Below are 21,556 nucleotides of genomic sequence, written 5' to 3' on the forward strand. Positions count from 1 at the left end.
AAAGCTTGAGGTGAGGCTGTAATTGAGCAGGACACACAGGTGAGGTGCTAGTTCACTCTGTAGTTCATGTAGAACACAGCCAGGGATATTATCAGGTCCTATAGAAGCTGTATTCTTGGCCTTGGACAGTGCTGTTTTAACCTGTGTGGCCGTAATACTGGGTGCCTGGCAATCTACTGGTATTGTGATTGGTCCTTTGTGGGGAGAGAGGGGTAAACTTGGCAATTAATCTGTTGACCAGTATATTGGCAATATCTATTGGCTCAGTATAGGAGGTACATTGTGCAATAGCTCAGAGCAAATCTGGGTATTGCCGTGGAGATTCTTTACATAATTATAGAAGGCCTTGTGGTTGTCTTTACTATCTGCTGCAATTCTTTTTTCATAGCTAGCTTTAGAGGATTTGATGAGGGATCTCAACTTTTTGTTGAGGCTGATAAGGGAGTTTTTCCAGTCATGGGACTTCACCTTATTCTGCATCACTTTCCTCCTTCTGTTGTACAGTTTGTTTATGGCAGGGGACCACCAGATTGGCTTCCTTTTTTTTTGGAGGAGAGCATCTTGGTTCTGTTGGGTATGGTGAGATCCATGCATTTGTGTACGTGTTCATATAGTGCATTGGTGTATGAGTCGGTGGTCATGCAACTATTGTCCATTTGCATGAGTGCCGTGAAGTTAGACACCTCTGTTTTTAGGAGCCCAAAGTTAGCGTTGGAGAAGTTTTTCATGGGGTTACCTTTTGGGGGGGGGGGTGAGGATTTCCAAGGTGATTAGTTTGTGGTCGGATCTAACCAGGGAGGAGTTGACTATTGGTGTAGAGCAACGGTTGCCCATATTAGTAATGACCAGGTCAAGGATGTTGCTACCTCTAGTGGGGGTGAGAACGAGCTGGTCCAGGCCATTGGAATTAATGACTTCCAGGAAACATTGGGCAAGTGTGTTGGTACATGAGTAGTTTTCCCATTTAATGGAGGGGTAGTTGAAGTCGCCCAGTATGAGAGTATTAAGTTGGACCCTAATATTCTCCAGGGTGCTTAGGAATGTAGTCTTGGGACATGGTTGGGGACCTATAGCAGGCTGCGACCTGAATTGCTGTCTTACCCAATATTAGCTGCACCTGAAGTATCTCTGATGTGTTATGTTAGGCTACCAGTCTGGAGGTGTGCACATCCTTTATGAATATGGAAACACCACTGCCTTTGGAGCTTCAGTCCAAGTTCTGAGGCTGAAAGGTATGGAATGATTTATAGCCTGGTAGTGCAGAGGTTCTTTCTGCTGCCTTGAACCAGGTCTCTGTTACAACACAAATATCGATGTTCTCCATTTTAAGGAGTGCTTCTTGCGAGTGCATTTTGAGAATTAGACATCTAGCATTGAGCAGCATGACCCTCAGATTGCATTTGTTTGTAGCTGTTATGGTGGTAATTTGGTCTTTGGAACACTGCCTAAAAAAGGTACTATAGGGGTCGTGAAGAATGCCCTTTTCCTACTAGGACACCTACCAAAAACTAATAAGCAGAGACTAAACTAAAAGTTGTCTATTACTTTTCTCTCACCATGTTCCTCACGGAGGAGTATCTCTCACACATCATGTGACAAGCAGTACTGAAACTATTTCTCTCTCTTCTGTTTTTCTCATTACTTGTGTGCAAAGTGAGCATGACTACTGTATTTTGGATGTTACCAGACAGATTTAATTTAGTAGAACATCTGCAAAACTGGTTATATAACCATAAAATGATGAAATATGTAAAGCTAATGCATAAAGAGTATGCTACAGAAGGAAAATTGTCATGAATGAGGTGTGCTTTTGAGTTTCTCTGATTGCAGTACAAAAAAAATTTGTTCCGTAAAACTTAACTTTTCCCCCTTTGTGTGTGTGATCAAAGAAAGCTGGTTGCTGTAGTCTAGCTCATTAAATATTTAAATAAGCCCCTTCCTCCTACACACACTCCCACTCTTTATCAGCTTTGTTTCATGAATATTAAAAAGCTTCCCTGTGAGGTACAGGATACATTTCAGTGAAGGACAGGAAGTAAAAGCTAGCTTACAAACAAAGGTGTTGTAAAAGGTCTGAATAGTTTCAGAAAAAAACTTGGGGAAAATTTGTACTGTTGTAGAGAAATATTGCAGATGTGGACCCCACCCCTTACAAGAAACTGTTGTTTGGGTCGTTGAATGTTGTGGTTTGTAGTGCTTGAGGCTGAAACAGGAACATGAAGCTGGAGGTAAGAATGCAGCTAATGAGAATATTTTAATTCTCTGGGTAGATCGCATGTGTTCTTTAAAGATATTAGATATTTGTGCAGTTGAATATGCACTCTGCCTTTTTGAAAGCACAGTGAGGATTCTGAAACTGTAGGTAAGATATTCTGGGCTACAGGGAGAGTAAAATTCCTTAATGCTGAATTCTGCAATCTGTGTTCCTGGAGACAGAGAATAAATAAATCATTATGATTTAGGAAATAAAGAATGCAGAGTTTGCTGGGAGCTCTTGTGGAAGCTGTTTTCCCTAGAAGAGATGCAGTACTACATATTGCAATAACCCTTCAAAAGCTACTTGTTGAATAGGTATCAACCAGAAAAATGGCATGCCACCCTTATAAAATAAATAAACAATACCTACTAAACTGAGTTGTGGCTCCCTGAATGTAGAACTGTAGTTAGCACAGAGTGTTAAACATCTGACCTCCTTAATGAGTTTCTTCCTGTGCTAAGGGTATATTCCCCCTTCATTTGCTTACTGTGTGACTTTGAGCAGATCACTGTAGCCAGACAGTACTTAGGAGTGACTGGAGACTCCTTAATGGTCTCCTGGACTGCATCCCAGTAACTGCCAATGAAATGAAGCTGTAGTTATATAGTCATTTTGTTAATCTGTTGAAATGTTTATTTATAAAAATAAGTTTATTTATCATGTAGCTGTATGATAAAAGTCTGCAGTAGGCACAGTATGCATTGTAATGATTTCCTAAAGACACATACTGTAGACTTCACTTCCATGTTAGAATCTGTATTTTCTTACAGAGTCCTTACAGCTATATAGTGAATATTCCATTTTATCTGAACTGTAGATAAGCTTCTTGCATTTTCCCCTCTTTTAAATTGTTAGTAGGAAAAAAAACTCAGTTGACGCTGCTAAAGTTAGCCGAGGGACAAAAAAGAAGTAATCTTCGGCTAAACACCACAGCTTATTCACTGTTAATTAAAGCACTAAGGCGAGACAACTTTTTACGTAAAAAAAAAACACACTTTAATCAATAAAAGATCAAATGAACGATGAGCACTTTCGGCTGTATTAGCTTTCATCAGATAGCATGACACCTCTCCCCTACAAAAATGTTTTTTTTAATAATTTTTTGTTATTTTTGATGATGTCTGACTAAGCGGTCTTGATGTAACCTGCTGTATGGAACGTTTATTTCCTGATTAACCACAGATCCATTGTAATGATGTTCATTTTCAGAAGACTGTCAGTACAGGATGGAGCAGAGCTGCATTGTTGGATGATCCCAAAAAGCTCAATATGTTCCAGTCATTGGGGACCAAGGTAGCAAGATGCTGTAGCATAGATGTGCTGTTCTTCAGTTTAGTACTGCCCTTGATTCAGTACTGTATGGGGGTAGAAAGTGAAGCGCAATTGTTAAGTGTTGCTAACATGGTTGTTGATAGTGTGGTGTGATGTGTGAGACTGTATGCTGGTAGTGGGGTTGAATGTTTGAGACAACGGAGTATGTGCCACAGTGCACTGTCCTGTAAGTCAGTTAGTGCAAATGATTAAAGATATAAGCTGCTCCCTGTAGTCCAATGTTTGATTCCTTCAAACTTTATTTGCATGCTGTGCAACTCTGAGTAAGTCACTTAACTAGACATTGCTCTGGAGTGGTTCAGAAACTGAAATAGGCTCCTCGATGGTCTCCTTGACCACATGCTTAGTAACTACCTGTAGTACGTAATCCCAGGAAGGACACTGCATGGAGGACTGTAGCTGAGGATCATTAGAAATAGGTAGCAGTCAGGGCAAATGGAGCACAAAGGAGGTTCAAAACAAACAAAATGTTGGGACACATTTCATGTCAAGCAGAAAGGTTATTCTGCTGCTGTGCAGGTCACTGTTTTTAACTTAAAGCAGTTTGCAGAGTTTTGGAGAGCATACCTAAAGCTGGCTGTCAAGTAGTGGAGGTGGTCAAGTGAACAGGTGCCGAGATGGTACTAGGAATTGAGGGGAAGCAAGCCTAACACTAGCAGTCAGGTACTGGAAATGGTCAAGTGAACAAGTGCAGAGATAGTAGTAGGAATTGTGGGAAAGTATTGTAAGTCAGGTTTTACTGTACGGATGCAAAAGACTAAAGGAAAGTGAAGACCTTGGTTTGATGACCTTCACTTACTCCATGTCTGCTCAGCTTGCTGTGCTGTCTAGGACCCTCTGTAGAACTGCCCTCATCTTGTTTCATTCATAGATTGTTACTAGGTTTATGACCTGGGGGACCTTTCTAAGCCTAGACAGGTTTTCCCAAAAGAATAATTATGTCCTGTATCCAAATGGGACATTGAGGACCAGGCAGTTATAAGAGACCTCTGTACATAAGGGGGCATGTTTTCTAGGCCCAGTGTGAATTTCCTATTTTCCATCCATTGGTCCAGGTTGCAATTAGACTGGATAGTAGATTAACTCAGCTTCACATGGATGAGGAGCCTATTCCAGTCAGTCTCTGGGACACATATCTATCTCTCCAGTATGTTCTGTTTAAGTCACAGACAAAATTCAGGTCCCTAGACCTTGTATTGGGCAGCGCAGTGGTGCAGCGGTTGCATTGTTGCCTAACAGCAAGAGGTTCTCCGGTTCAATTCTCGGCTGGGGTGTTTTCTGTGCGGAGTCTGCATGTCCTCCCTGCATCCATGTGGGTTTCCTCTGGGTGCTCCTGTTTCCTCCCACATTGCAAAGACATGCATCTGGAGCATTTCTCCAAGGGGCTCCACTGAAAATTGGGTTTGCTCCAAGTCGGACTTTCCTGGTAAACAAATGTTAAATAAATAAATAAATAAATATTTCTGGTACCGTTTGACTTATGAATATGCAGGAGATTAATAAGTGTGGGGTTTCTGGATGCCTTGTAAGCCAGGCATAGACCACCCCTCAGCAATCTGTAGCAGACTGTGTAGACTTTAAGGTGCTTTGCATAAGGCATGTTTGTTATGCCTTGTATTCTTTTTCTAAGGAACCTCTGAGGTCACTGTAGTTGCTGCATATGCCTGTTCAGGTGCATACCAAAGGGAGCATTGTACTCTATGATTGGACTGATAAGTGGGGAGTATGATGGGATAATTACCTCTTTGGACCTAGATGTCATACCCATACTTATAATTTGGGCAACATAAAAGGATTTCTGCACCACTGTAGCCACTTTGTAAGTTGTGTGCACAGTCTTGCCTTCATCCAATGCTTTGGCGACCATCTTAAAAAAGTCCACCAGGTTTAATAGGCATGACCTTCCTTTAACAAAGCCGAACTATGGTGGGTCCAGAGTTTGCAGGTTACCTATGTCCTCATTTATCATGATTCTTTCCATGCCATTACATATGAGGCTGGTAAGACTTATAGGCCTGCAGTTACCCAGATCATTGGATGGACCTACTTTGTGCAGGGGAATACTGTAGCTGTCTTCCATTCCTTGGGCACCAAACCTGATTGAAGGCTCCAGTTAAAAGTAATTTAAATGGACCAGAGGAGTCATGTTTCATGCTATTTATTAAACATCTTGGGATGTTATTGGGGCCCATCGATGCAGTCTTTTTGGCCTTGGAAAGTGCATTGATGACCTTTTCCCTAGTAATGGTTGGGGGGATTGTGTTATTGGGGTGAGTGGGGGAAGAAATTTGAGGTGAACCTGTCAGCCATCAGTAAATGGGTTCACCCAGCTGTCTGTCATTTAGAAGCATAGACATATGTGGCCATACCATTTTCTTCGCAACATATGGTTGAACCCAAGGTGTATTATTGTTTAAAATATGGTATATTACATGGTAACATATGCTTGAGAAAAGCTTGTGTCCTTGAGTGATATCAATAAAAACATCAATCAACCATATGTGAGATTCAACTTATTGGGCATCTAGGAGTGAGGTTTTATGTCTTACATAAATGCATGGTACATGGAGATGTCGACATAATATCTAGAAACAGCTCAAAGTACAGCTGAAGTATGGAGACAGATACAGTAAAGTAAAACGAGACCTGTATATAATTTATTAAGAGCCCTGTTTTCTTTATATGTTAAGTTCTAGGAATGAGGGTAAAAGGCAAGAATTATATATGAGCTAAAATTTGTAAAAGTAATGATAAGAGGAGTACGCGGGCGATATGAGGGGCGCAGAGGGCGAGACATAGGCAGGAGTGACAAAGCAGAGAATTCGCCAGTATGTCTTAAAGAGCAGTAGGTGAGAGAGGCAAAGGAAAACATTTATCCAGGATCTCTGAAGCAACTATGTTTGTTATCTTCAAGCTAATGAGAATGTGGATACGTCTTTTAACAATCAAGATTTTTGACTTGCTTAATGGGTCCTGATAAACAGTTAAAGAAAGCAGAGGTAGGTCTGCAGAAGGACTTTTTGCAGGTAGCAAGGATAAAGGGGAGTCTGGAAAGAAGGAGAGAGTACCAGACTCAGAGAGTGGATGCAACTACCATTTGGTGTATACCTCAACTCAGCATCTCTGCTAAAATATTCCAGCATAATCACCTCTAGAGATTCAAGAATATACATATACACTGGTGGTACAGCGGTAGCGTTGTTGCCTCACAGCAAGAGGTTCTCCTGTTTGATTCTCGGCTGGAGTGCAGGGAGTGCCTTCTGTGTGGAGTCTGCATATCCTCCCCGCGGTTGGGTGGGCATTCGAAAGACATGCGTAAATGGGCGTGCCTTTGTTGAAGGTTGAACGTCGAGCTGGCACCTCGGCGTTCGTCAAATCTACTGCCAATCATTAGCGGACCGGAGTTCCGCTGTGGCGACCCCTAACTGGGAAAAGCCGAAAGACAACAACAACAACTGGGTTTGCTAACTCATTACTGCTGGGCGATGTATGTAAGCGTTTCTGCAGTTACATCCTAGTGAGGCCTTTAGGTGTCAAATATTGCTTGCTCATTTTTGCAGTAATAATTTCAAAACCATGCTACATACAAAGTATTTAAAAATTTCATATTAAAGCTTACATAATAGCAAACACAGTTGTGTCGATATTTGACCTCTGTCTAGTGCAGGTAAAGAGATACATTAATTGTTGTTAATATCAAATATGTATTTGTATTATCATAAATGTAATGTTTTTCTAAATTTCTCATTAACCAAGTAGAACAGACAGACCCGCTTAGCCTCATATGAAAGCTCTCTAAAAAAAAAAAAATCCTTGTTTCCTGCCTTTACTGAACTAGAATAGTCCAGTCTTCAGGTATTGCTGATCTCTGGGCTGTGTCATAGTTCCTGAGTTGCCCATATCCTTATTTGGATAGGAGGAAGCTTCTTTGTTCACCATTGAGAGTGCGGAGCTCTGAGCAGCCTATCTGTCCCTTGAGGGGTGGTTCCAGCCCAGTGACCTGTAGCTTATTGGCCGTTTTGGGCCATTTCCTATCTCTTTCTAACCCCCTGCTTTAAAGCCAGCTTTAGCGCTTGTAATTTAAAGTATGTCCTGTTTGTTGCATTTACCTGTTGAGGCTATACACTCAAGTGTGCTAGCCTGTGTTACACATTTATTGCATTTTTCTGCTGTTTGTTGCAAAAAAGAAAAAAAAATGATCCTTGTTTCCCATCTTTCCTGACCTAGAGTAGTCCAAATACTGGCTTTGCTGTATTCTGGACTTTTGGAAAGTTCCTGTGTTGCCCATTTCCTTTCTTGGATAAAGGGAGGCTTCTTTGTTCACCAGTGGCAGTGGGGAGCTTGGAGCAGCCTATCTATCCCTGGAGGAGTGTTCCCAGCACAAGAATCTGGTAGTCTATTGGCCGTTTTGGGCCAATTTTTAGCTCTTTCAAGTCCCCTGTATAAAACCCACTTTGGTGCTGTTTTTGCACTTGCTACTACTCAGCCAAGTTCCTTGTGGTCCTGCAGAGTGGTGCTAGCAGCAGAGAGGCTAAAAGAGCGACTGCTAACCTGATAAAGTGTTTGCTTCCCTGCTACTACCTGGGCGACTGTCCGATCTAGCTAAACTGCAAGTATTTCTGCTTCTTGAACTGTTTTAAACTGTTTAAAGTTGTTTTTGCACCTGCACTTTTAAAATTTGTCCTGTTTGTTGATTTTACTGTTGAGGCTACACACTCAAGTGCGCTAGCCTGTGTTACATATTTATTGCATTTTCCTGCTGTTTGTTGCAAAAAAAAAAAAAAAAAATATATCCTTGTTTCCCATCTTTCCTGACCTAGAGTAGTCCAAATATAGGCTTTGCTGTATTCTGTACTTTTGGAAAGTTCCTGTGTTGCCCATTTCCTTTCTTGAATAAAGGGAGGCTTCTTTGTTCACCAGTGGCAGTGGGGAGCTTGGAGCAGCGTATCTATCCCTGGAGGAGTGTTCCCAGCACAAGAATCTGGTAGTCTATTGGCCGTTTTGGGCCAATTTCTAGCTCTTTCAAGTCCCCCTGTATAAAACCCACTTTAACATGGCTTTGCGCGATTTTGCGCATAGCGCAGCATCGGGCAGCGCCGCTTAATTGGGTTTAAACCATTCTCGGCTCCACAAAGTCTGCTCTTCACTTTTTCCCTTAGAACTGATCTAGTTCTCATAATAAGCACCCTATTCCCACTCTAAAGCCTGACACTTGCTCACTAAAGCAATTATATAAGTCAGCACTAAAAAATTAAAAGCACTACACCCTCACAAACTCCCCTTGAGTACTTTGTTCCCCACTGGTCCTTTTTTTCAGTTATAAAGGAATTCCCAATACTATTCTAGCATGTCCAAAGGTCAGTTGTCAATCTCCTCTCCAGTCCAGCTGGTGAATCTGGGAATCTTGAGGCAATGTTACAACTGCCTCATGTACACAGACAACCCTCTCCTTCTCCCAACAAATTCCAACACATGTGAGAGATGCAACCATTAGCCAAACTGGAGGCTAGGCTCTCTCAACTCAGTACTGGCATAACCAGTCAGGAGGAGAAGGAAACCACACTCACTACAATTTCAGTCTCACATAGACCTACAACGACAGCAAACCAAACACATAAACACACAAAAACATACTCGGAGGCTCTAAATAAAAATCTGCCTAAGAGGCAGAGACCTCCAAAGCAGACACCCAAGCAACCGCTACCCCAAAACAAAATACATGCAACACATAGCTCACAATGCCAGTGTGCCAAACAGTCACAGCCCTTAAGGCTAAACAACACACCTGATACACTTGTAATAGGTGACTCTATCATCAGGCACACTGACGTCCCGCTCACCAGGCTGAACAAGGACAAGGTCACGGTGAGCTGCCTGTCGGGCACTAGGATCCGCCACATAACACAAACACTCAGGTCACTCCCAAGGCAAGTACAAATATGACTCAGTCATTGTCCATGCTGGTGTGAATGACCTGTGATGTACCTTCCAGGATTACATGAAAAGAGACATAGAGGAGCTCTCTGAGCATGTAGCCCAGGCCGGTATGACCCTGACCTTGAGTAGCATCTCACCCTCACCAAGAATGATGCCACAATATGAAGACAAAATGACCAATTTCAACAATTGGCTTAAGTATTGGTGTCATTCAAAGGGGATCCAGTGCCTGTCTGCCTGGGATGACATGCTCGACAAGCCACGATGCTTCACTAGGGACGGCTTGCACCTGTCACCCCTGGGGTTTCGGATATTTTCAAAGGCTCTTGCCACCCACATAGTGCCTTTTTTGGCAAGGCTCAAAAGACAAACCCACCTCCATAGGTATCACAAGGGATAAGAAACTAAGAGTAATGCTACTCAACGCCAGAAGTCTAGACCTCAAGATGCACGCACTCGAAACTCTCCTTAGCATGGAGAACATTGATATCTGTGCAGTAACAGAAACCTGGTTCAAGGCTCCCCAGAGCACCCCAGCACTACCAGGTTATACCTCATACCATGTTTTTTGGCCCCAAAACTTGGACCGAACCACAAAAGGAGGAGGAGTATCAATATTCGTCAAAGATACCCACACCTCCAGGTTGGTGGCACAGCACGAAGCATCAGAGACCATCCATGTGCAACTAACAGTGGGTAAAACTGCCTTCCAGTTTATAGCCTGCTACAGATCACTCTCCCAAGCCCAGGAACCCCACTCGGCCTTCCTGAGAGCACTGGAAAATATGAAGGTCTCTCCAAACACCATTATATTGGGCGACTTCAACTACCCTAACATAGACTGGGAGCATTACTCTAGCTCCAACACCCTAGCCCAAAGGTTCCTAGAATTTATAAACTCAAATGCTATGGAACAACTTGTTGCCACTCCCACAAGAGGGGAAAACATACTGGACCTGATCATCACCAACATGGGGACTCTATGCTCCAGACCAGAAGTGTATCCCTCACTGGTAAGATCAGACCATAAACTAATCTCACTAGATATTCACATCCTGACCCCAGCCCCTGCCCAGAAAACTACAGTGAAAAACTTCTCTAAAGCAAATTTCAAACTCCTGAAAACCGAGGTGGAATCCTTCAAAGCCCCCAGGCCTGTGGAAAATATGTCCCAGACTGCAGAATCCTTTATAAACGCATTCTGTGAACACCTTCAGGAATGCATGGATCATGCAATCCCAAATAAAACCAAGACCCAATCCTCCAAAGTTAGGCGTCCTGTCTGGTGGACCCTAGCCATAAACAAACTATACAATAGAAGGAGGAAGCTACTACACGACAGAGCAAAATCCCAAAAAGGGAAGGCATCTCTGATCAGTATTAGCAAAAAACTATGGGCGCTCATAAAATCGTCTAAGGCCAGCTTCGAGAGAAAAATTGCACAGGACACTAAGGATAATCACAAGGCTTTCTTTAGTTGTTAGGAACCTGGGTGGGAATTCCCAGATATGCTCAGAATTAGTCCAAAATGACAAAAAATACACCAAACCCACAGACATTGCCAACATCCTAGCTGACAGGTTCAGTGCAAACTTCTCCCCCTTCCCCACCAAAAGGGCAAATATCTATCCCAGCAGAGTGCTGCCCCCTGACATCTCAGATGCTCAGTTAAGAGCCGCCCTCTCCAAAACAGAAAACACAGTGTCAATGGGACCAGACGGTGTCCCGAGCTGCGTCCTACATGAACTCCAAGAAGGACTAAACCCAAACATAAAACTACTGTTCAATCTGAGCCTTACTACAGGATATGTACCCAAAGAGTGGTGTAAAGCAACAGTGGTCCCTCTCCACAAAGGTGGTGCCTCAATGGATCCTGGAAACTATCGCCCCATAAGCTTGACTAGCTTGGTCTGCAAAGCTATGGAAAGGATCATCATGGGCCTCATAAATAAAGATATTGGGGACCTACAGACACTGGATCCTACCCAGTTCGGCTTTGTTAAGGGCAGATCCTGTCTTTTAAACCTGGTCGATTTCTTTGAAACAGTCACCAAGGCCATTGACGAGGGAAAGTTGGTCCACACAGCCTATCTGGACCTTGCAATAGCCTTCGATACAATACCCCACTTGGGCATTATAGATAAGCTCACCAGCTTAAATTTAAACCCCTATGTCACTAGATGGGTTGCAAACTGGCTCAAGGACAGAACCCACATGGTTAGAATTGCTGGAGCCATGTCAGACTCCAAACCAGTTACAAGTGGCGTCCCACAAGGCTCAGTCCTGGGACCTCTCTTGTTCGGTATATATTTCTCGGAGGTACAGGCTAACATGGAAGGACTGTGGCTGACCAAGTTCGCAGATGACTGCAAACTGGGTGCCATAATAGACTCTCCAGCCGACACAAGCATCCTAAAAAAGGGCCTCTTAGAAACAGACAACTGGTACCAGAGCCATGGCCTCTTGCTAAACACCAAAAAGTGTATAGTCATCCCCTTTGGCAAAAACAAAGTGCCCACAAATTACCACATAGGTGGTAATCCATTAAGCACGGAAGAAGTAATTAGGGACCTGGGGACACAAGTTGATAGCAATCTCTCATTTTCCAACCACGTAGCCAAAGTGGTTAGAAAAACATTTTATATAGCCCACCTAATCATGAAGGGATTCACATCTAGATCAGGGGAGGTCATCGTGCCTCTTTACTCATCCCTCATCAGGCCCATAATTGAGTACAATGCCCCTTTTGGGATGTACCTTACCAGACACCTGCAGCAACTGGAAAGACCCCAAAAGTACCTCATCAAGAGGATCAAAGGGCTCAAACAGATGCCATATGCTGCCCGGTTAAAGAAACTCCAGCTCTTCTCAGTGGCGATCTGTGCCTGATGTCTAAAGTCATGTCCAACCCGGAATTAATGGACATGCTGCACCTCAGAAAATCCAAATCCCATCAAGCTACGCGCTCGAGAGACTTGGACCTCAGCACTGAAATAAATAGGACATGCTGGAGGGACAGATTCATAACCCAGAGGCTCCCTTCACTCCAGAATAAAATCCCAGTCCAGGTTAGGCAGAGTCCCTCATTGACTCTTTTCAAGAGGAATCTTGATGAGTGGATGGGAGATAGTAGGTTTACCCCGGGTATCACTTCTGTGTCACTGTTAGACTGAGGCACAGTATACTAACCTCGAAAAAGGGCATAGCAAAATTCATTTAAAATGAGTGGCGAAAGCCAAATACACTCTGGCTATTCTTATAAAAGCCCTAGGGCAAATAGCCTAGTATGAACCTATAAACAAAGTGCTACAAACAGTATGTGTGTAGCTACAGTGGTTACAGAGATGCTGCAAGTTGTTTACAAAATATTACAACCTTATATTTACTGTGTTTACTGTATCTTATAGTAAGTCCAGCTTAAGACCTAGAACCTAAAGAATACTACCCCATAAATATAGTCTTTGCTGAAGAGCTAGCCATCTACACACTTCTTTCATAACCCCTATGTTTCCAGAGATATGAACATTTGTTTTTAATGTGAGGACATAATTTGATTCTGTCAAAAGGCGTAGGCTCCACCCATTGGAAGTTACAGTGCAAACTTCCTGAGCTTCATTGGTGGGAATGACTTAAGGAAAAAGTTGTCGTCACTTTTAACAAATCTATTGTATGATTAAGCTGTAAGGCACTCTACGGCAAGTTTTGTTATGTAATTATGTCACTCATGTTGGGGTACTTTTTGTCTTTTACTTCATACTGTACCAGGAGTGATGTACAGTAACAGACACACACTCTCTATTGTGTGTTACTGTTTAACTGTAGATTTGTATTAAAAAAGAAAAAAAACATAATTATTTTTTTTTAAACAAATTCATTTTGTGTGCATAGTCTTTGCGTCCTAGATACATTTACAGTGAAAGGTTTCATGGGAGATGGCGATTTAGTGCCAGACAAACATTTTTCTGCTGGGACAAGTCCTGCGTCGCATATTTATGACAGGCACCACATAGGGCTTTGGAAGAAGGTGAGTATGGTTTCTGATGAGACTAAGACTAGATTGGTGACTACAGATAGAATAGTGGAGGGAACTGGGCAGCTTATCATGGCGTAACTCTCAGAAATTGCAGCTTATCCAAAGTTGTCCATTGTTGGTGCATCTGTGGTGCTTTTATATTTAAATAGGGAATGGACTGGGCTAAACACTCATATGGGAGGGAGACTGCAAAAATTCTTGCTTTTTGATGAGTTGGACTGCAGTGATTTGCTCAGGATGTGATGGTAGCCTCTAGAGGGGCCTTCAGAAACATGCAGGTTGAACATATAGGTGTAGGTGTCAAGTGGAGTTTAATGAGGGGAAAATACCGAGTTAGTATAGTTAATAGGGGTTACATCTAAGGAACTGCAATTTTAGTTGGGTGGCTGCAAGCTTTCTGATCTTAAAATCACTGGTAATTGAGTCTAGCAAGATGCTGAGATGCTTATATAATGGACTGTGGTCCTAAAACATAGTCATTCTCCCTTTCTATAGGGCTTTTGTTAAGGTCATATGTTGAATACTGTGTTTTTTTTTTTTAGGTGGGGGAGCATATCAGTGTGGTAGATAATGTTGGCAAAGTATGCAACTATGACTTACCAAAAAGGTGAAAGGGGCTGAATTTTACAGAACAATTATGTGTGCTTGGTGTATATACACCAGAAAGGAATAAAAGTGGGCATAGATTATGGACACACATTATTGTTGGGGGTAAGTGAGTGGTTTGGAGTTCGGAGGAAATGGAAAGAGAGAGTTGAATAAGATATACCTGGTAGCTAAAGGGACAAAATTTAGGGCATGTTTAAGAAAGTATTTAATAATGGTTACCAGCTGGGTTCATTGCTGCCCGTGGCAGGAGGAAGAGGCGAATGTGAATGTTAGAGGCGGGGAACCTCCCCAGGAAGAGGGGGAATGCAAAGGGTAAAGATAAGGCCACATGTATAGGAGCGAGGGGTGGCAGTTGAATTAACTCAGTAAACTGTGGGGCTCTTTCTAACATCTTTATGTGGTTTCTTGTTGTACCCTTCTGGAGCATTCATTCACACAGAGGTTATGGAAAGTTGTGTTAATGTAGAAACCTGGAGTAATGACCAGCATCGACTAAATGGAAGTATCTGAAATTAGGTTATTCTGGAATACTGAAGCACTGACTTGCACGGATTAAAGGGAAGTATGGAAACTGATTAGTGTAGAATCCAGGAGCAGTGACACACACAGGCTAAACTGGACTGTGAAATCCTGGAGCAATGACACATAAGGCTAAAGTGAACTGTGGATATGACATTATTGTACAGACCTGGGACAACAGCTCAGATGTATCAAAGGAGAGGATTGGTGGAGTTTCATTCAGAAACACTGCTCTCAACTGTCTAGATTTTTGCATATTGTTTTTCCTCTGTTCCTCATAAAATTTGTCATTTTCTGGCAGATCACTAAAGATTGAAGTCAGTAAATCATGACACACATTTGAGTTTCAGACTTCATATCCTTTAGAAAATGCATGCTAAAACAAATCCTGTAATTCTAGCAACTTTCTAAGTTTATGAGTGATACTGAATGTCTGTCCCTAGTTTAAAGCCTTTGTCCCCTCATTACTTTAGGCTTTGTCCGGATTTCTTGCTGTAAGAGGTTGAGAGGTACGTTCAAAAACTGGGGATACTGAAGCACAGACCAACAAGCAGTGACACCTGTAAACTAAACTGGACCGTGGAAAATGGGGTGATTGCAGAAACCAGGGTCAGTGATTTGCACATAATAAATCAGAGCATAAAAGGTGCAGTTATTGGTGAATATGGGGCAGAGAATTGTACATCCTGAAATAGGGTGTGGCTATCGTAAAGGTGTGGAGAGTAATTTTAATGTCCTGTCTGTAGCACTGGCAATCACACTGATGGATGGCTGGATGGTAGGAAAGAAAGGGACATCAAATACTGATGACTCATGCCTTTTCTTACGGGTAGTACAAGGGGACCCTGCTACAATGTCCAGCAGTAGGATGAAAAGAGTAGTAGGTTTATTTTGGCTGGGCTGTAGCCATGTAATATAGGTATGAACTTAGCTTTGTTGAAGCCTTGTATCTGTCTGCACAGTGAAATGTAAAAGAGCAAGTAAACATATTCCGTGTTTTTCTAGGTGCCTGAAAGCTTTGAAGATGTTGCTGTTAAGTTTTCAAGAGAGGAGTGGAAGATGCTGAGTAAACAGGAAAAAGAGCTGCACAGGGAGGTGATGGTGCAGAACTATGAGAACATGGTCTCTGTAGGTAAGTGAAGTGCCATTCAGATCTGAGTACACTTACATCAGAACTACAGTGTTACATTTATAAAACAAAGCACATTGTTGAGAAGATCTGGCTGTAAAAAATTTTGCTCTTTTTGGAAAACTAAAATACCAATATTAGTGGCTCAATGGGTAGCACACTTGTCTTTGGTGCTGCAAGATCAAAAGGCTGTTGGTTCCATTCCCACCTCAGGTGATTAGATTCATTTTTCCATCACTGACGCTGCAGTGTAGCATTAGGGCCGCTGCATTTCTGACTGTGCCATCCTTCAGATGAGATGTTAAATGGAGGCCTCATCTGCCTGAATTTGAGGCAGTTCAGTTCAATGTAAAAGATCCCATGGCGCTTAATGAAAAGAGGCCAGATTTCTTCTAGTCAGTATAAATAATACTTTGTCTCCTCTGAAAAGAGGCCAGTAGCCTACACAAATTAAACTGATGTACTAGTGATAAATCGAATAAGTAAGAAAACTTCATAAGTGTGTACTAGGCTAATGGCCCTGGAGCCTTTACATGCCTAGCCCATAGAAGTGCCCTGGCATTGCACCTTCCGATATCATTTCCCAGTGACTCTGTCAAGTAGAGCCACTGGAGTGATCCCCGGAGTGAACTTTCTATTTCCCATCCACTCATCAAGATTTCTCTTGAAGAGGGCCAGTGAGGTGCTCTGCTTGACATGTATGGGAAGTCTATTCCATAGCAAGGGCAGTCTCTGGGTTATGAACCTGTCCCTCCAGCATGTTCTGTCAATTGTGGTAATGAGGTTGAGGTCTCTGGAGTGGGTGGTGTGGAGGGATTGGGATTTCTTTAGATGTAGCATTTCTAACAGAGCTGGGTCAGACATGGCTTTGTAAGTCAAACAGACATTGCCTCTTAGTAGACGATATGAGATAGAGAATAGCTGGAGATTTTTTTGAGTCTGTCCATGTAGGACATGTGTTTAAGGCCTATGATCCTCTTCATGAGGTACTTTTGTGGCCTCTCCAGCTGTTGCAGGTGTCTACTGAGGTACATGCCAAATGGGGCATTATACTCGATGATTGGCCTCATGAGAGAAGAGTAGAGAGAGATGATTACCTCTTTTTTCCTGGATGCAAAACCCTTGGTAATGAGTTATGCCACATAGAAGGACTTTCTGACTACAGTGGCAATGTGGTGGTCGAAGGAAAGGTTTCTGTCAACCTGTGTCCCCAGATCTCTTATAACGCCTCAGTGTTCAGTGGGCTCCTGTTGATGTGGTAATTAGTGGGAACTGAGTTTTTCCCAAAGGGAATGACAATGCATTTTTTGACATTAAGTTTAAGGCCATGGTTTCGACACCAGTCATTGGTCTCAGTGAGGCCTTTCTGTAGGATGTCTGCATCACTCAGGGAATGGCTCCCAGCTTGCAGTCATCTGCAAACTTGGTCAGCCAGAGTCCTTCCCTGTTGGCCCGGACTTCTGAGAAATAGATGCCAAACAGGAGAGGATCCAGGACCGATCCCTGTGGGACTCCACTCATGACTCGTTGGCAGTCTGACTTGGAGTCCACTACTTTCACACTGTGGGTTCTATTTGTGAGCCAATTTGCCACCCACCTAACGATATAGGGGTTGATGCCTAGTTTGGCAAGTTTATCAATAATTCCTGAATGAGGAATGGTATCAAAGGCCTTGGCCAGATCGAGGTAGGTTGTATGAACTGCCTTACCCTCATCCACAGCTCTGGTAACTGACTCAAAGAAGTCAACCAGGTTGAGCAGGCATGATCTACCTTTCACAAAACCAAATTGCATGGGATCTAGAGTTTGTAGATTGTAGATTTCCTATATCCTTGTTAATTAGGCCCATGATGATGCGCTCCATAGCCTTACATATCAGACTCGTCAGGCTAATGGGGCGATAATTTCCAGGGTCTGTAGTCGTTCCTCTTTATGGAGAGGGATGACGTAGCAGTGGGCCATTCAGAAGGGACAAAGCCTGAGGTGAGGCTGTGAGTGAACAGGGCACACAGATGTGGTGCCAGTTCACTTTTAATTCATGTAGAACACAGCCAGAGATATTGTCGGGTCCCATGGAAGCTACATCCTTGGCCTTGGACAGTGCATCTTTAACCTGTGCTGCAGTAATGCTGGGTGCCTGGCATTCATCCGGTATTTAGATGGGTTCTTTGGGGGGGGGGTGAAGTTGGCACTGAATCTGTCGACCAGTATGTTGGCAATATCTGTTGGCTCAGTATAGGAAGTACCATTGTGTAGTAACTCAGAGGAAATCTGGGTATTGCTGTGGAGATTCATGATATAACTATAGAAGGATTTGTGGTTGTTTTTAGTGTCTACTGCAATTCTGCCTTCATAGCTGGCTTTGGAGGTTTTGATGAGGGATCTCAACTTTTTGTTGAAGCTAATAAGGGAATTTTTCCACTCTTGGGACTTCACCTTTTTCTGCAACAGTTTCTTCCTTCTGTTGTAAAGTGTATTAATGGCAGGGGACCACCAAATTGGCTTCCTTTTTTTGGAGGAGAGTGTCTTAGTTCTGTTTGGTATGGCTAGTGACATGCATTTATGTACATGTTCATACAGTGCATTGGTGTATGATTCGGCAGTCATGCATCTATTTAGCATTGGCATGGGAGCCGTGAAGTTAGCCAGCTTTGTTTTTAGGAGTCCAAAGTCAGCTTTGCAGACGTTTTTCATAGTAGATACCTTTATGAGGGGTTTTGGGTGAGATGCCTATTCCCATGGTGATTACTTTGTGGTCGGATCTAACCAGGGACGAATTGACTATTGGTGTAGAGCAATGGTTGCCCATGTTAATAATAACCAGGTCAAGGATGTTGCTTCCTCTAGTGGGGGCAAGAATGAGCTGGTCCAGGGCATTGGAATTGATGAATTCCAGGAAGCGTTGGGCCAGTGCATTGGTGCATGAGTAGTTTTCCCAGTTGATGGAGGGGTAGTTGAAGTCACCTAGTATGAGAGTGTTGGGTTGGATCTTAGTAGTTTTCAGGGTGATTAAGAATGTGGAGTGAGAGTCATGGGATATGGTTGGGGACCTGTAGCAGGCTACGACCTGAATCGCCGTCTTACCCAGTGTTAGTTGTACCTTGAGTATCTCAGATGCGTTATGCTGGGCTACTAGTCTGGAGGTGTGCATATCCTTTATGAATATGGAGACACCACCAACTTTGGAACTTCGGTCCATGTTCTGGGACCAAAAGGTGTAGAATGAGTTATAGCCTGGTAGTGCAGAGGTGCTTTCTGCTGCTTTAAACCAGGTCTCTGTTACAGTACAAATGTCAATGTTCTCCATTTTGAGGAGTACTTTGAGTGAGTGCATCTTGAGATTTAAACTTCTCGTGTTGAGCAGCATGACTCTTAGATTGCATTTATTTATAGCTGTTATGGTGGTAATTTGGTCTTTGGAATACCATCTAAAAAAGGCACAATAAGGTTGGCAAGAGCCTTAGTCAGTACCTGAAAACCCAGGGGTGACACATGCAGGCCATCTCTGGCAAAATATTGAATTCTGTCAATCATGTCATCCCAAGCAGACAGATACTGGATCCCCTTGGAATGACACCAGAAACTTTGCCAATTGTTGAAGTCAATCATTTTCTGTTTGTACTCCAATTTCATTCTGGGCGACAGTAGGATGCTGCTCAGGGCTAGGGCTTCAGTGTTGCTGTAGGTGTCTTGGCAGCCTCCCTGACCAGTTTTCGTTTTGTCTTTTCATCAATTTTGGAGGGACGTCCAGTTCTTTGCAACATCACTGTTGTCCCATATTTTCTCCACTTTTTGATGACTGTTTTCACTGTGTTCCATGGTATATCTGATGTTGTGGAATTTTTTTATACCCTTCTCCTGAGTGATACCTTTCATCAATGAGATCCCTTTGATGCTTTGTAAGCTCTCTGTGAACCATGACTTTTGCTGTAGCAGGCAACTGAGTAAATGTCAGGAAAATCCTACTAGGACAGCTGAACTGTATTTGGGGTTAATCAGAGTCTCTTTAATTGATGGCAGGTGTGTACCCAGGAAGACTGAATGCTGCAATTAAATCAAAAGGTGCTTCAACAAAGTAATAGTTTAAGCACATGCACACTTATGCAGCCAGCTTATTGTATGTTTTTTATTTTTTATATTTTTCCCATAACAAATTGTTGTTTTTCAATTGAATTGTACAGGTTATAGGGCACATTAAAGGTGGAAAAAGTTTTGAAATGATTTATTGTGGTCTCATTTTTTATATCACAAAAACCTGGCATTTTAATAGGGGTGTGTACACTTTTTATATCCACTGTATGTATATAATGTCTAGGCATGCATGCAGTAATAACCTATTTGATACATAACATAAGACACCCTGATGATCAACTGAAATGCCTGTAGCCTAACTACTTTTTTTAAATAGTGCTTGCTGTGTATAAATAGTTTTTTGCAAAGGACTTGCTGTAGCCTGTATGATTTTTCTCACTTTAAAATTATCCTTTGTTAGAAAACAAAGAAGTACTTAATATCTCAGAAGTAAATACCGATGGTAAAACTCTACTGAATCACCATTTTGCAGCCAGTGTTGTAAATGTTAATCGGTTTTTGAATGTAGCCATCAACATTTTTTTATATTCTAGTCTTTCTTTTCTGTCTCATGTAGTATTCTGGGTTGTGACTGAAATGAACCACGTCTGACCAGTCCACTTATCCACGTTATCAAAATAGATAAATTAATAAATCAACTTCATAAAAAAAAAAACCTTTACCTTTTCCACGTGCATTACTACACACACACACAATCACACACAACACACACCTTGATAGCACACATCCATGACCTATGACATTGCATACCCTGTACCTTTTCCTCTGATAAATACCAATTTTTGTAGTGTCTGAGACCACCTTCTTCCCATATGATATAAGAATTGGCATCAGACATTTGCTTCTACCCTCTCTCTCCTCCATCTCCTAAGGGTCTAACTGATATTGGGCTGTCAGGGCTTCATTCCTCTGTTCAGCACCACTGTCCTGGTGATCCTATCATTGACTGCTGTCCTTCTAACTTGGGTGGGGAAATGCAAAGCTGCCAAAAAAAATAATTAAGTGAATGCACTGCCAAAAAAATAATGTGAATGCAGTTTGGATGTCTTCATTTTGTGTTAAGAATTATATTTTTTTTCCATGGAATTGATCTGGATCCTTTTTGGACTCCTCCCAGCATAAAACCAGTTGTGCATCGAGTGTTATATAATAAGTATTTTTAAATTATTCTCGTTATTGCTGTTGTTTTTGTGGTATACGGGGATGAAGTCCTGATCAGGGCCTAGATGACCTCGGCTTATCTAGTGGATCATTCACTGGTGGAAACAACTTCTGGAGTGGGAGGAAGGAATGAGCTTTGCAGGCTCATATTTCTACGGATGGAGGAAAAGGGTGCATGTTTAGGGGTGTGGGAGGTTTGACGTCTGGACTGAAAGCTATCATGGTTGTCTATGAAGGCTAGGTGCGGACTTCTTTGCAGGCCTCAGTATGCCCTTCCCTTTATGGGCACATGACAGATAAGTTCATGGTAAGTAGTTAAGTATGAAAAAATATCCAGCTAAACCAACAGCGTGGTGGCCAGTTGTCAGAATTCAAGCACTCACCACAATAACTGCACTTTCCATCTATGTTGTTAAAATCTGGAATTCGATCTTTATGGAAATCGGTCTAGAATGGAAACTCAGAAAATTCAAAACACAATTCAAGA

General features: G+C 42.4%; 1 protein-coding gene across 1 annotated transcript in view; it reads left to right on the top strand.

Moving 5' to 3' along the window:
• The first annotated feature begins 2,038 nt into the window (after positions 1-2,038).
• The window catches only part of LOC122798707 (putative zinc finger protein 705E), a 195,639-nt gene continuing 176,121 nt past the window's right edge, over positions 2,039-21,556 (top strand). Inside the window, exons 1-2 of the mRNA XM_044067802.1 lie at positions 2,039-2,228; positions 15,693-15,819. Coding sequence (XP_043923737.1) covers positions 2,217-2,228; positions 15,693-15,819 — 139 coding nt within the window. The 5' untranslated portion in view covers positions 2,039-2,216. The remainder of the gene's footprint in view (positions 2,229-15,692; positions 15,820-21,556) is intronic.

This window comes from Protopterus annectens, chromosome 3.part1 (assembly GCF_019279795.1).
Source record: "Protopterus annectens isolate FY-2018-M chromosome 3.part1, PAN1.0, whole genome shotgun sequence".
NCBI lineage: Eukaryota > Metazoa > Chordata > Ceratodontiformes > Protopteridae > Protopterus > Protopterus annectens.